Here is a 14,430-nt window from a genome sequence, read left to right as displayed (position 1 = left end):
TATTGTTTTAACTAAAGACTGGGCTCTATTTTGAGTGAGCATATTGTTTATGTCCAAACAAAACCCAGTCTGAATGAATACTTGCCTTCCTGTAGGCAGCTACTTTGCTGACAGGCAAACACTGGACTATTGGCTTAACAATGTTTGTCATTCTATTGGTAAACTATTCTGGGCATCCATATTGTGTGTACAAAACAGGGAGTCAGCAAACCCCAGAGAGAGAGAGAGAGAGAGAGAGTGTGTGTGTGTGTGTGTGTGTGTGTGTATTTCTCAGATCCTAGCCACAATATTAGGCAAGTAGCTAAAAATCCCAGCTGAAAATATCACATGTCAAGGTGCCCCAGGGATACATGTCCCTCCTCCTGTTAAAGGACCTGCAATAATATTTACCCAGCATGCATCTCTGATGACAGGCCCCAAGCTACCACATAGCCCCTAAAGTAAACAGTCAGAGGTAGAGATGAGATGAAGAAACAGGAGGTAAAGGGAGCAGAGGAAAAGGAGAGGAGGGAGCGTCCACATAAAATAGCTGTACATGATGCATACTTGCATCCTTGGTAGATTCCAGTGTTGACCTTTTGTGCATGTCAGTGTTACTTCTATATCCCCGTTTGTTCTGATTCTTCAAATACATTTAAATAAAGACAGTATCTACACAAACAGAGAAGCAGGGTAGTTCTGGAATGATCTGTGATAAAGAGGGCTTTGCTTTTAAATAGATTAACAGTAAAATTAGGAAAAGCAGGTCAGTTCTATTTTATACATACATACCTGTAGTGCCAATTCACATCAACACTGTGCAACAATCAGATCCAGCGTTGTGAAAACGTTTAAGAAACCAGGGATTTTTAGATTCATATCTATTATGTTATACCCTTCTGGGAGGCATATGACGAGTTCCAACTTCATTCTGCAGCAGGAGACAACAACCCCCAAAATGCCGTCATAGTCATAAAGAACTATTTTCCGAAGCAAGACAAACAATAATGCTGCAACAACTTGCCTGGCCCCCACGGAGCCCTGCTCTAACACTGGCAATACAATTATGATATTGCTTTTTTTAACAAATCTTCTCAGAGTATGCGAACCAAAACTCCAGATGACTCCCAGTTGGCCTCTACTTGTCACTTTGCCTTTTCTAAAAGAATTTTTGAAATTATTCTTTTTAGACAGGTGCCATGTGTGCTTGCGATCAGGGGTGTCATTTCCCAATTCAGAGGTTTTTAAAGTGTATTTAGGCTACTTGTCAGCAGCGAAAACAGTTTGAAAAGACATTTTAAAAGCGAAGTCTGACCTATTTAGCTGCCGGGCGACCTTTTAGAAGTCCCACAGCGTCATCACTTGCTTGACGGCGAAAAAAATAAGTCACAGCTGCATGGCAAAACAAGCAATCGACACAGAATAGAACATCCCCCCAGCTGATCCAGTCTGGCAGCAAACTTTGTAGTCCTGTATGCACTCTTTCAAGGAAAAAGATGTCAATATTTTATTTTATTTATTTATTTTTGGTCAAGAAATCCCACGACATGATGAAGAACAACAAGGAAGTGGTTCTGTAAACTGATGTTAGCCAGGCACATCTTATTCCTCTATGCAATAGAGCTTCATTGTTGTCCAGAGACATAAAAACGAGCCACATTCCTTCATTAGGAACACGTTCTCTAGCTTTTTGTGAGTCGGTCCCACAGCTACATGTTTGTGATGTGATGCACTCTCTCAAAATCTATTGGGTCTGACTCCAAACAGGGTATAGAAACGGAAAAGTACTGATAGATGGCCCATTTATTGGCTTTGGTCTTTCCACCTATTTTCAACGCTGTGTGCCGCTGTGTCTTTTGTTTCATTTGTTGCATGATTTCATTTTTCTTGCTGATATCCTTATATGCCATAGAGCTGAAGACAGCCAGGTCACTTCACTGCGTTATAAATAGGTTTGTTTTTATGAGAGCTGTCAACACTAACACATCGCTTTTCCTCATTAGTAGAACATGAAGCAGCTCAATTTTACCATAAACCGTTATTCTTATCATCTTGTTATTGTTATCTTGAAGGTTACCGAGCCAATTAAACTTCAGATCTAGCTTTCAAAGCGTGTGGTGGCAACATGTGACCGTGTTTTGTCATTTGTCTTTTTGGGTTTGACAAAGAGTTTTTGTCTGATGTTTGCTCACTCAGATTCATTCAGCAGGTGAAAATGCCAGCAGGTGGAGGGGGTGATTGGGGTTGTGTTAAAATGCCAGACAGACAACAGAGTGAATGTGACTGCTGGAAGCTACAAATGATCTCACCAAGGAAATCTTGATAATAAAGCTGTGCTTTTAAGTGCCTTTTGATACATTTACTAATTTTTCTTTCCTGCAATGCAGCACATTTATGCGAATTGACACAGCAAGAAGAGGAAATACTGAGAGGGTGGCTTTGTTTTAGTGAATGATTACATTTCACACATGCAAGCAAAGCCCTGAAAAGAACCTTGTTGGAAGAATTTTAAAAAAAAACTTTCACATGCTTTTACTCTAACGAACCATCACAGAGACTTCCTTTCCAAAAATGGCTTCTTAATCACAGTGAAATTCTAAGCAGACCCAGAAGCCTTACTGAATATTATTTTTCTAGCACTGGTCTCTGAAGACTTTGCCTCATTCGTTAAAGGGTGAAACTGGAGAAGATCAAGGACTGCTGTTTGTCTTTGCTTTTCACTACACAAAGACTTTTTTAGTTTTTGGAGAAGTTTAGTAGAAAGAGCCAAAAATTGCCCAGGAAGGAGTGAAAAGACAGGATGTGACAGATAAACATTCAATGCCAAGAAGTCGTGCTGAGCGCCTAATACTCGTGCAGTGTTATTGGATGTCGCCACCCATGTTACATGGCTGATGCATTTTTAATCTCACCAGTGTACCTCTGCATCTCAGACAGATGAAAGTCGTCAGCACAGCTGGATTACATGCCGCATTACATGTGAACCAGACAATTAGAAAGCCAAGCGCCTCACTGCCAGTTTGCAAGTTCTAAACAAACCTGTGAAAAGATGTAAGGTTGTGTTACACTGCTGCTGTGTCAAGAGTAATTGTTTGCTGCTGCGCTGCTCTGTCAAGAGTAACTGCAGTAATTGTTTAGTTATGCAGTAAAATGGATCTTTTTTTTTTTTTTTCTATCTCCTTCATTATGGAGGCAACCCAATCTTTCCCTCAGCAAAAATGTGAGCCAGGAAAAAAAAAGAAGTGTGGGTGAAATTGACTGAATTGAAATAAAGTCGATTACCCAGATGCTGCCCCACTGCAACTACTTCACCAAGGACCCAGCAGAATGAAGTTGGAATGAAATTACTTTTTATAAATGCTCCCCCAACAGTTGTCTCTTTTATTTCTCTCCACATTTTTTTTTTGCCTTGATGCAATTTCTTTTCTGTGTTTTACAACATTCCATTAAAGACTTGCAAGTGCGTAACAATGCGCAGCTCTGAGGCAGTCTAACATGGAACTTTCATCTCTGTAGACAGAAATATCTTTAAATATTTCTGTGGAAGTTGAAGCACGCTAATCACAGTTACTGCTCAGATATTACATCCCTGAGATTTGCTGTTCCCCATCTTGTCTTTATTGTTTTTGCTCTAAAATATGACAGCAATATGCATATTTCTGGTCAAGAACATTTTGTGTGTGTGTGTGTGTGTGTGTGTGTGTGTGTGTGTGTGTGTGTGTGTGTGTATGTGTGTGTGTGTGTGTGTGTGTGGTTTCTCGTGGTAGCTTATTACAAGAAAGGTTTTGAAATTTCTTTGATGTAAACATTCACTTTCTTATTTTGAAATGGTCTTCTTCCTAATGTAGAACTCCACACATGACTTATTTACACCTTTAGGCCAGCAGTAGAGCACTCCAGAAGAAATCAAATTTGGCATGTTCTCCGAGTGCTGCTAGCAAATACCAGTACACTCGCTGTGACTCTAGGTCTGTTCATTTCATGGCAACTCTGCAACATGAAGGAGCTTCAGCAGCACACGGAGTACCCAAATCTTTTACTTAAATAAAAGAAGCACTGTCACAAAGTGGAACAGTCTTCATTACATGTAAGTTTGCCCGACATTCAGCATTAAGTTAAAGTACAGAAGTATGAATAGTAATGTAGAATGACTTCATAAAATGAAAAATGAAAACACTAAAGTACAAGTATTCAGCACAGAAATATATTAGGTTCATTTTTACCAGTGACAGACTTATGACTCATTCTGGGAGGAGACGAGGCTTGCAGGTGCTTTAAAAAACAGGAAATGAAAACTAAGACAATGGTTACAAGTTGCAGCCTGTTCCACTGGAGGTTGTGTGAAAATCTGGAGCACTTTAGTCTGTAAATCTTCCAACAATTCGGCATATGCATCGGTCTTTTAGTTCTACCTTCAATTTTGCCAGTTTTATTTGCAGTGTCTTGCCACACTTATATGGAGAGCACAGCGGAAATTCACAGTTTAAGTGCAAACTCATTATTTCAGACTTTGTCCATTTACAAGAATCCTGCTGGCCCCGGTTCAAAACATTTCTCCTTGGCAATTTACTGTACTGCATGTCTGCGTTTTGTAGAGTCTGTAGTTGATGCTTTGTGTATGCGTCTGCTTGTCCTCTACCATCACGTGTGTCTCCCCTTCCTGAACCTCAGGCCCAGCCTGGGCTCTCAGGAGTCATCCCCTGGAAAGGCATGACAGAGCCCCAGTGTTTGGAAATGGCTGCGCTGGCAGCGATAAGCAGTTCAAAGAAGAGAGCGCATTAATGTAATTGGCTGCCAGCAGCACATTGGCCTCGTCGTCTCATATCCACATGCAGTAACACACACTCACCACGCAGATTATTGGAGAGGGGAGTGTGTGAGAGTAGAGAGAGGATAGAGAGGATGAGAATGAAAGAATGGGGGGAAGAGAGATGAAGGCAAGGGCAGATAGAGAGAGGGAAGGCGGAGTCCGGGTCCTCATTGTGTCGCTCATTAAGCCATGGGAGGCTCAGGGAGGCTGAGAGATGAGATGAGAGGTGTCAGAGTTAAATGTCAGGTCTGGAAGGGATGTGGCTGACTTCCATGAAGCCTACATACACACACACACACACACACACACACACACGCACACGCACACGCACACACACACTGAGAGGTTGAGAGGGGATCCTGTGCCAAATCTTCAGTCTCATATTATCCCCTCAACTTCTCTTCTCCTACTCGCTCCTTAGTTCCTCTCTCTCTCTGCCACTCACCTAGTTTTGCCCTCCCAATTTTCCACCCATTACACCCAAATTACTGGTGCCATTGCAAACTGAATTGTTGCAGCCGGGTAGTAGCATTCCCACAGAAAAGCCCCAACCACTACCTGTCGTGGTGGAAGTGAAGGCTATTTCCTTCAGCTAATTTCCAAGTCTGTGTGATTGGAGGCACAGAGGAAAATGCCGGGTGGCTTCCTCCACTGTTATGAAATGTTTTCACCGAAGGCTGTGAGACGCTTTGAAGTTTAGACTCTCGGCCTTGTATTTCAAACATTCTCCTCTTCTGTCTCTCCCTGTGAGTTCTCTGCAAGCATTTCTCACCCCACTTTCTATTTGTTTTCTTCTGCTGCTGCTGCTCTGGGTTGAAATCTTCCTCTAGTTTTATTCATATTTTTAGCGCGTTCTCCCTTTTATCTCGTGGCATCGCTGGCCTCTTTCACTTGACAGACTTCAGTGAAAAAAAAATGTAGAAATACGGTCAGTAAAGAGCAGAAAGAGCCAAATATTGTAGTAGAAGATAGAGGAGACTGAAAAAGAGCTTGGGTCACGTGAACAGCAACTTAACCTGACCTGAATGTTACTTTTACTATGTAAATGACAGAGTGTAAACGGGCAAGTGCAGACTTATGACTGTCAGTTCAGCTTTGTAAGGTGAAAGTGATTCATAATTCAATTTAAGAGGCACGTATATATTTTTAACACAGACAAGATTACTTGATCATGATTGGATCCTGCATTATTTTCATGCATTTCCAGTTTACAGTGTACATGAACCATTTTTAATCATTGCAACATTCACCAGACTAGCACGCTTTAACAAGGTGTTACCAGCTCCACATGGCTAATGAGCATTAATAGCATGAGCTGATCATTACTCAATCATTGCTTAATGCGCCGTATGAAGTCATTTCTCTGCAGTTATTATTCCTTCTTTATTTTCACACACGGTGTTTACACCAACACTCAACATGTCCTTGATGGAAATAAAAACCAAACAAAAACAGTTGAACAGTTACAGTGTGTATTTCACCAAAAATCTTGGCTACCATACCAGTGCCATGCCTGCAGTTGGGAACAGCAAAGATGAAGCAATCTCTCCATTCTCTCTTGGCTGTCACGTAATCCTCCTGATGCATCTGTCATATAATAATCCCCCTCCCTCCTGGTTTGTTTCTATTGATATTCACGCACAGAACCAATACACTAAACTTACAACCATTCCACTGTGACCTATCAATCATTTATTTTGAGGTCCACCGTGGTGGCAATAGGCAATGAGGTGGGATGGGGGGGGGTGTGATGGTTTGGGATTGCAAATTGTTCTTTTGCCTTAAAAACCCTGCCCAAAAAAAGTTGCATTTATTAAGAATTATTAAGGTTAAACGCAAACATCTCATACAATAAAAATTACAGAGAGCTTTATTTTGTGCCACTCAGGAAGACTTGGAATTTGATGATGCCGGAGTTACAGCACATAATTATGCCTCTTTCCAGGTCAACCTTTCAAGTTGGACCCAAAAACAGCCCACAAGAAGCTTCGTTTGTCCAATGACTGTCTGACCATGGAGAAGGACGAGAGCTCACTGAAGAAGAGCCACACCCCAGAGCGCTTCAGTGGAACAGGCTCCTATGGAGCTGCTGGTAATGTCTTTATTGACAGCGGGTGCCACTACTGGGAGGTGCTACTCGGCGCATCCACATGGTAAGAAACGCACACGCACACAAGTGCATTATATAAGCCTGGAAGGAGGCTTGATAAACTGAAATATCTTTCTTTTGGGAGTTTAAATCTAGGCTGTTATGCAACCCCACACACACACACACATGCAGGCAACAGACACACACCACACGCAGTGTATACTCTTATCCTAATTATATTCTTTTCACTAATTGGCTGTGAAGTAGACCTTTTCATGCACAAAAAAACCCAAAGGGCCTGTGTCTGTCTTGTGTGTCCTCAGCATGAGGTAGCCTGACTGTGTAAGTAAAGTCATTAAGGAGGACACTAGTTTCAGATCACTAATGTGTTTCAAAATGTTCCTTCCCTGCAGGTATGCCATCGGGGTGGCTTACAAATCAGCCCCAAAAAACGAATGGAGCGGCAAAAACTCATCCTCATGGGTCTTCTCACGTTGCAACAACAACTTTATGGTGCGGCATGATGGTAAGGAGATGCTGGTGGAGGCGAGCCTGCAGCTGAGGCGGCTGGGTGTCCTGCTGGACTATGACAACAATTCACTGTCCTTTTATGATGCCATGAATTCCCAGCACATTCACACCTTTGAAATCTCATTCCTTCTGCCTGTTGTACCCACTTTTATGATCTGGAACAAGTCAGTCATGATACTCTCAGGGCTACCTGTCCCTGATTTTGTTGATGGCGTGGCCTCAGATCTTCAAGAGCAGCAACAGCAGCAAATGGGGATGTGCCGACAAGACTCGCCATACTTGACCGGGATGAAGACCTGCCACTGAGTGGTCGAGTGACTGAAAATGTGATTAAAACACTGACACGGTGGCTGAGTTCTGCTCTAACCCTCATGAGTAAACTAGCTACTTTCTTACAAATTTAAAAAGTTGCAAATATGCACAGCAGTCTGGAAAAATGTCAGTCCTGTTAGTTTGTAGCCATCCAATATTTTGCAAATCCATCACTGAATGGGAACAAGGTCTTTTGACTGCAGACATCAGTATACGCCCTGCAGTCACTGGCAAAGAGAGCTTTGGTGTCCTGTATTTTCAGGACCATTTAAGGTCTTCCTTTTTCATCTGTGTTTGACCCTAGGCAGAAGACCAAAGTGAGAATCTTCGTGTCAGCCATTTAAAGTTTGACGGTGCAGCACATGAACAGGGAAATTACTTAATGTCTCATCTGTAGTAGATTTAAACAAAGATAGAAAGGGAAAAGAAAAAATACACAGAACAATGAATAGAAGTCAATTTTTTTTAAAAAAAAAAGGATAGAAATCCACATTTTGACATTATTTTAAACATCTGCAAAAACACAGTTCTTCCAAAAGTATTTCACTCGTGGTGTTTTGATTACAGCAGTGGAAAGTGCTAAGACGCTGGTCCATAATCTCCCTTATTTGGCAAACAGGTTTGAGAGCAGGTGGATGTAAAGGCCTTAGCATATGATTACCACACTTTTCAGACTTGTCAAACCATTCAGTGACCCCCTCATGCCCTAAGGATCAGGCCACTGTTTATCCCAAAAAAGTCCACCTTTAATCACTCAGAATAGCATTGTCTTGATTATAAATTACCCTTCTTTGCAAGGGGACAAGTAAACCCACACCTGCCAATTACCCCACACATCATTTCAGAGCATCTGGAACCCCTCATTGTAGGGGTCAATCAGTCGTGATTTTTCTTTAGTTTGTCATCTGTCTTGTAATATGATAAATTATTGATGCCACTTTCATGTCTGTGATTATAGAGCAAGAGTTGGCCTTGTAGCATAAAGACTGAAAGCTCTAACCTTCAAGTTGCAGCACTTAACGTTTTGTAAGACCATAGGGTGTCAAATTTACATTTCCATTTTGTTAGATATTTAACAAAAGTATAACGTGAGAGTTGGGTAAACTGAGATGCTGCCAGGCTGCACTGTTTCTGCACCAAAAAAAGAGCAATTTTTTTTGTTTTGGAAGTTTGATACCTACGAGGTTTACAAAAGTGCATACATTCTCTGGGAAGCAGCCATAGTTGCACTCAAAAGTACAACATCACAAAAGTTCTGTTTTGTTTTGACATCTCTGCTTTCATTCATGATATTACCGGCCGTAATATCATGTGTTTAGAAATGCAGATAAAATTTTAAAAACAAATAAAAAAGTAAAATCATGATCAGATTATTGCTGTTTGTAATATAGCAAATGCAGGACAACCAGAAATCATATCTGTAGCCTACAGTTTCTGCAAAAGTGTATGCAGGCATACAGTTTTTAGGTGATACTCTCTAGCTTGGTAGGGTTTTGTATTTATTCTACACGATGGAAAAGTAATGCGCACCAATGATTGCAGAGAAGTATTTATCACTGGAGGTAGATTTGAGAGTAGGAAAAAAATTCAACAGTACACATACACACGCAATTAAGACTGGGAGTGCAGGTAAAAATATTTCTTAATTAAAGCTGCAAACAGCGATGATAGGGCCCTCGCACCCTGACGCACGTCGAGCCGTGGTGCAGTTGAGTCGCGCTAAAGTTCGTGGTTGCTACAGTCAGGAGCATTACAGGGTCGCCTAAATGTTTTAAGTCCAGTATGCTACTTGGATGTTGTGTTATGCGACCACTCAAAGTCTCCTACGCCCATTAGGTGGCGTTGGCAAGCACACACTAATTACGTGTCAAGCTGTGGTATATAATGACTGCGCCCAACAATGAAAATTTCATGCTCATGGGACTATAATTATCAGTCTACTGTTGATTTCCTGTTCCCACTAGGTGGCATTATGAGTGTGACCCAAAGTTGGTACATAGTTGTGTCCAGACTCACACTCTCCTCAAGCATGTGTAGTTTGGGACAGATTGGACAGTGTATATTTGAGATGTGACAGTTTGATTTCCTGTGGCGAATGAGTGAAATTCCGCATGCCGTCACAAATACGGCCTTTTGACAAAAACCCAAAGGTTTCACAATTTCACATCATGAGCGATGTTGGCCACAGTGGGTTGGGCGTTCTAGGACCTGTTTGTTCAAATACGAGGTGAAAATGGCGAAAAACACAGCAAAAATCACACTTTAATTCAAAACTACTGACTTCCTGTTGGGTTTGGGGTATGGCTCCAGGAGTCTTTTTTGCACGTCTCTAGATGTTACCTGAGCCTGCAAAATTTCAGATACACAGATGAAATGTAGCTCTGGGGCTGATGGTTTGAAATGTTCTAGGTGGCACTGTGGGGCCATTTTGCCATATGTAATAATCAGAGCAATAAAACCTGATAAGGTTCATCAGGATAGAGGTGTGTGGCTAATTTCATGACTTTTTGAGTTTTCCAAGCTCCTCACCCACCACTTCCTATTTCCTGGCGAATCACCGTGCCTACAGGGGGCGCTGTTAAATGAAAACTCACAATTTTTGCTGAATCATTATTAAGGTCTGATGTTTATTCAGGCCAGTTTTGAGGTGGATGGGGTAAAACTAGGAGGAGCAGTATATCAAAGTATAAAACATGGCATTTTCTCTTGGCCCTAGGTGATGCTCTAAATATTATGGACAATATGCATTTCAATGTGTTCAGGGCAGAACTCTTATCAAACCACTGAAGGTTGGTGCAAATTGGGCAATGTGGCTTTAAGTTACAGTAATAAAATGCTTCATGGCAAGACATCGAAATTCACCATGCCGCCAGGGTTGCGCCCTTAGACAAAATTTGAGATGGCTCTGCTGAACCACCTTGAAGCTGCACCTGAAAGTTTAAAGCATTACATTTCCTGTTACCACTAGGTGGTGCTGTGAGTACCCTTAAAAGGGCAATACTGTTTAGTTGAGTGGCGGATCCTTATCACATGACAAGTTTGGGCCAGATTGGATAATGTATGTGTTAAGGACAGTCAATTAAATTTCATGGGGAATGATAAAAATGTGGCGCCACAGCCACACCCACCAATGAAAACTCACCAGTTTCACAATTTAGATTTGCCCACACCTGCACATAGTTTAGACTGACCAAATATGAAGTTGATCCCATTAAAGCCCTAGGAGGAGTGTGAAAAAGTACGAGGGCTGGAAATTGTCAAAAGCACCTAATTGATTCAAAATGGCAGGCTTCCTGTTGAGTGTAAGACATCGCTCCAAGAGGACTTTTTTGTGTGTTTTGTCATGTTGCATATGTGTATCAAATTTCATACGTGTATGGGACTCAACCTTCCTACATTAGCACAGACATGAAAGTGGTATTGATTTTCCCACACAAGACAGTAAGGATAAATATTTAATTCTTGAAAATCAAAAGTATCCAATTTACTTCAGGTTTGGATGTATGTTTTTCCACTACGGCAGGCTGCACTGCAAGTGTTTTCTTGCCACTCTTCATGTGTTGTATCCTTAATGGCTGTAAGTGGTTGCAGCTGAAGTCCTGTCCTTGATCTTCCTCCTGGATTTGATCCGTCAGTCTTGTTTGTATTGGCACGTCACGGCTTCCAAATTTTGGGAAGTGTCAGTGTCGCTCGCAGATCCTGCATTAACAAGATCAGAGGGGGTAGATTTGCATCATGTGACTACTCGACTTGTATAATAAGAGATTTATTGATTACTAGAGGAAAAAAGTGTTATTTATAAAAAAAAAAAAAAGTTTACTTTTATTATTAATCGCAACGTATTCATGATGCACTTTTTAATTAACGTTAACTCCCCTCTATGAGTATTATAATAGATGGACATGAGTGGCAGGGTTGTAATGGGGAGGGTAAGTGACTTTTAGCACTACTGCTGGTTGTGTTAACTCATGCTAATTTCCTGCTCATATATTCAAAATAATTTATGGTGGTTGCCATGTACATATAATAAAACATATTGCAATAAAACCTTTTGTTGGTTACTCAGAGAACTTTGCAATAAAAAAAAAGTCCTTGCTCTAAAGTTAAAGTTTTGTTTACTGTGCTTTGAACACAGCCAGCAACTTTCCCTCCCCATTGCTTTCTCACTAGCATACAGTGAAACTATGTTTAGAAAAGGGATATGATTATGATGATGTTTGTCGGATTTTTTTAATCATAATTATAATGAATAACTAATAGCTGTTATTAAAAAGTTGACTCTGTTGTTGACTTTTCAGGGAAGGAGGGGGTTAACACTTAGACTTGCTGTCTGTCGCAACGTCATGGCATGATTGTGTTTTCCTCTGTAATTTGTTAACACACATACACACGCACACACACACACACCAACAGACATCATGTTCAGTTTAGGTTGGTCTTGTCGTGATAAATGCATGATACATTATAGGCTCACAGTTCACTGGGTAATTTAAGTAACTCTTTCAAGTTCGCCAAATCTTCTTTTGCTTTCTTCTTCCTTCCGATCGAGGCTCACCTGAACATTTTACAGCAGACTTCACCTTGAAACTTTTTTTGTTCTTTATCACTATTCGAGTAACAGCTAAAGTTGGAGAATTCTTTTGCTTTCTTGTTTGGATTTGAAGGCCTAGCGTGGGTGACGGTTTCTCTCTGGTTTGATATTCAGGCAGCAGGGCTGATTCAGACAATCAAATATGTATTATATTTTTTGCCGATTTAAGAGGCTGCGTAGCCGGAAAGTAGAGAGAAGCTGTAACAAAGTGACACTGGAGGTTGTGCTTAAAAAAAGATGCAGATTTTTACCCGATTTGACATGAAAAACGTTCTGCTTCATTGCCGATTTCACTCCTTTTGCTCATGTAACTGTTGACTGTCTTGTAACATTTCCTACTCTGACAGGCTATGATCTCCTTGACTTGAAAAAGCAGGCATACCCTGCTGACACACACTGTTTTAAATAATTTGCTAGTGACCTTACACTTCCATGATGAGTCAGTTGGGACGGCAGGGAAAACTGGACCTGCTGTATTCATTAGGGGAAACTGAATGGTGCATCGGTTATGAATATTTATTCAATTTATTGATTCACAGAGATATTCCACAGGTCAAAGATAACACAGTGGGAGTTCCAGTAGGGAAGAAGGGAGCTTACCGAATGTTACCTGACTTCCAGATATCCACCCATCTTGCTGAATAATGTCGGTCACAGGCTCTGAACAGTGTTGATTTGTGATCTGGACCGACAAGCTCAACTCATCTGTGCAAGTGTGCTTGGCTGGGTCACTGCATGATTATGTGACCTTGCTGCAGGTTCATAACTCTGTCCTTATCTTCAAGATAGGGTTTCCTGTCGAGTCAGACATATTCTCAGTCTTTTTTTTCCTTATTTATTTTATTTTTTTTACAATGGGAAAAAAAAATACAAGAACATACACGAAATGTTCATTGCCATGCATATCAGATCATTTGCAGTGCTCTTTTTTTTTGTGTCACAAGTCAATACAGTAAAATATATACGGTGAATGATTTTCAATAGCTACCCACTCCTTGTAGTGCAGTGTAATACCCTAGAGACAATGCAATAGATCCTCTTTTCTGCTTTTCTGTTTGTGTAACTTGGGAAATGGTTTTTTACGACTCTAAAGAAAGGCACTCCTCTCCTTTTGGCATTTGGACCTTGATTAAAAAAAAGGAAGAAAAAGAAAACTGAAACAGCACAAAAAAAGAGCAGTTTTGCCTTCCTGCAATGCTTTCTGTTTCCATAGATATAACAGATCTACTTTTAGCCAGAGAGGAATGTAAATCATAGGGGGAAATATATATTATATAAAGTTGTATATTATACAAAATATATATGAACCAATGTTATTTATGTGAATTTAAGTCCAATTAAAAGTCTGATCCCAAAAAACTGTTGAGTTGAGATTCTCTTTTCAGGTGTGTCACTTAAAAAAAAATGACATATTTACAGAAAAGCTAGAGATCCCAAAGGGAGCCAAAAGATAAGTCAAAACAGTTCCCAAAGTGTCAAAACTATTCCTTAATGGTACTATTTTAACCTAGCTCGCGACGCTCAAAAGATTCATAATAAATCCCCTTTTAAGAGGCTTGTGAAACAAACTTCGGGCCTCTCACAGAGCTTACAAACATACATACAAGAATTTTAAATGCAACCCACAGCTTTCAAAGTGACTGAGCCCTGGAACGATGCATGGGATAGTAAGGTTGCCAGGTTGGCAGGTCATCCAGAGCTGAGGTTGTAAGGCTATACCCTCTTAGCCCTCATCTGCCATTACTGGCACGAGTTCCTCATTACAACACAGTAGTGTAGTACATCGGTCCCCAACACTGCCTGCGAGCATGGCACAAACACAAACACTGACCCTGAAAGGATGAACAGTATGCTCATTTAATTTGCATTCAATTTCCTTTGAGGCAGCGGGAATGCTCTAGCAATGTAATTAGGGCGTAAGGGGAATTTGAGTTGCCTTAACCATTGAAAATTTACACATATAAGATGACAAAATTTGCGAGTCTGAGATCGTCTTCCAATGAGATCATGCAAGCAGCAACACCAATGAGTTCTTGAATCACACCTATCTTTAAATCGTGGCTTCTTTATTGTACAAAATTCTGTGACTGTATCTTGCACACTTTTGAGGCAGGTGGA

The 14,430-nt window shown here is 40.8% G+C and overlaps 1 protein-coding gene across 5 annotated transcripts in view; it reads left to right on the top strand.

The window, feature by feature from the left end:
- mid2 (midline 2) overlaps positions 1-9,047 on the top strand; it is a 171,840-nt gene extending 162,793 nt beyond the window's left edge. For 2 of the 5 annotated variants that reach the window (XM_030739155.1, XM_030739154.1), the window contains exons 10-11: positions 6,735-6,942; positions 7,292-9,047. In XM_030739155.1, coding sequence (XP_030595015.1) covers positions 6,735-6,942; positions 7,292-7,715 — 632 coding nt within the window. In that variant the 3' untranslated portion in view covers positions 7,716-9,047. The remainder of the gene's footprint in view (positions 1-6,734; positions 6,943-7,291) is intronic. The other 3 variants (XM_030739158.1, XM_030739156.1, XM_030739153.1) reach the window with 2 other exon arrangements.
- Positions 9,048-14,430: the final 5,383 nt, after the last annotated feature.

The sequence above is a fragment of the Archocentrus centrarchus genome, chromosome 10 (assembly GCF_007364275.1).
Source record: "Archocentrus centrarchus isolate MPI-CPG fArcCen1 chromosome 10, fArcCen1, whole genome shotgun sequence".
Classification (NCBI taxonomy): domain Eukaryota; kingdom Metazoa; phylum Chordata; class Actinopteri; order Cichliformes; family Cichlidae; genus Archocentrus; species Archocentrus centrarchus.
Note: the sequence above shows the minus strand (reverse complement) of the source record. Positions and strands in the feature narration are given on the sequence as shown.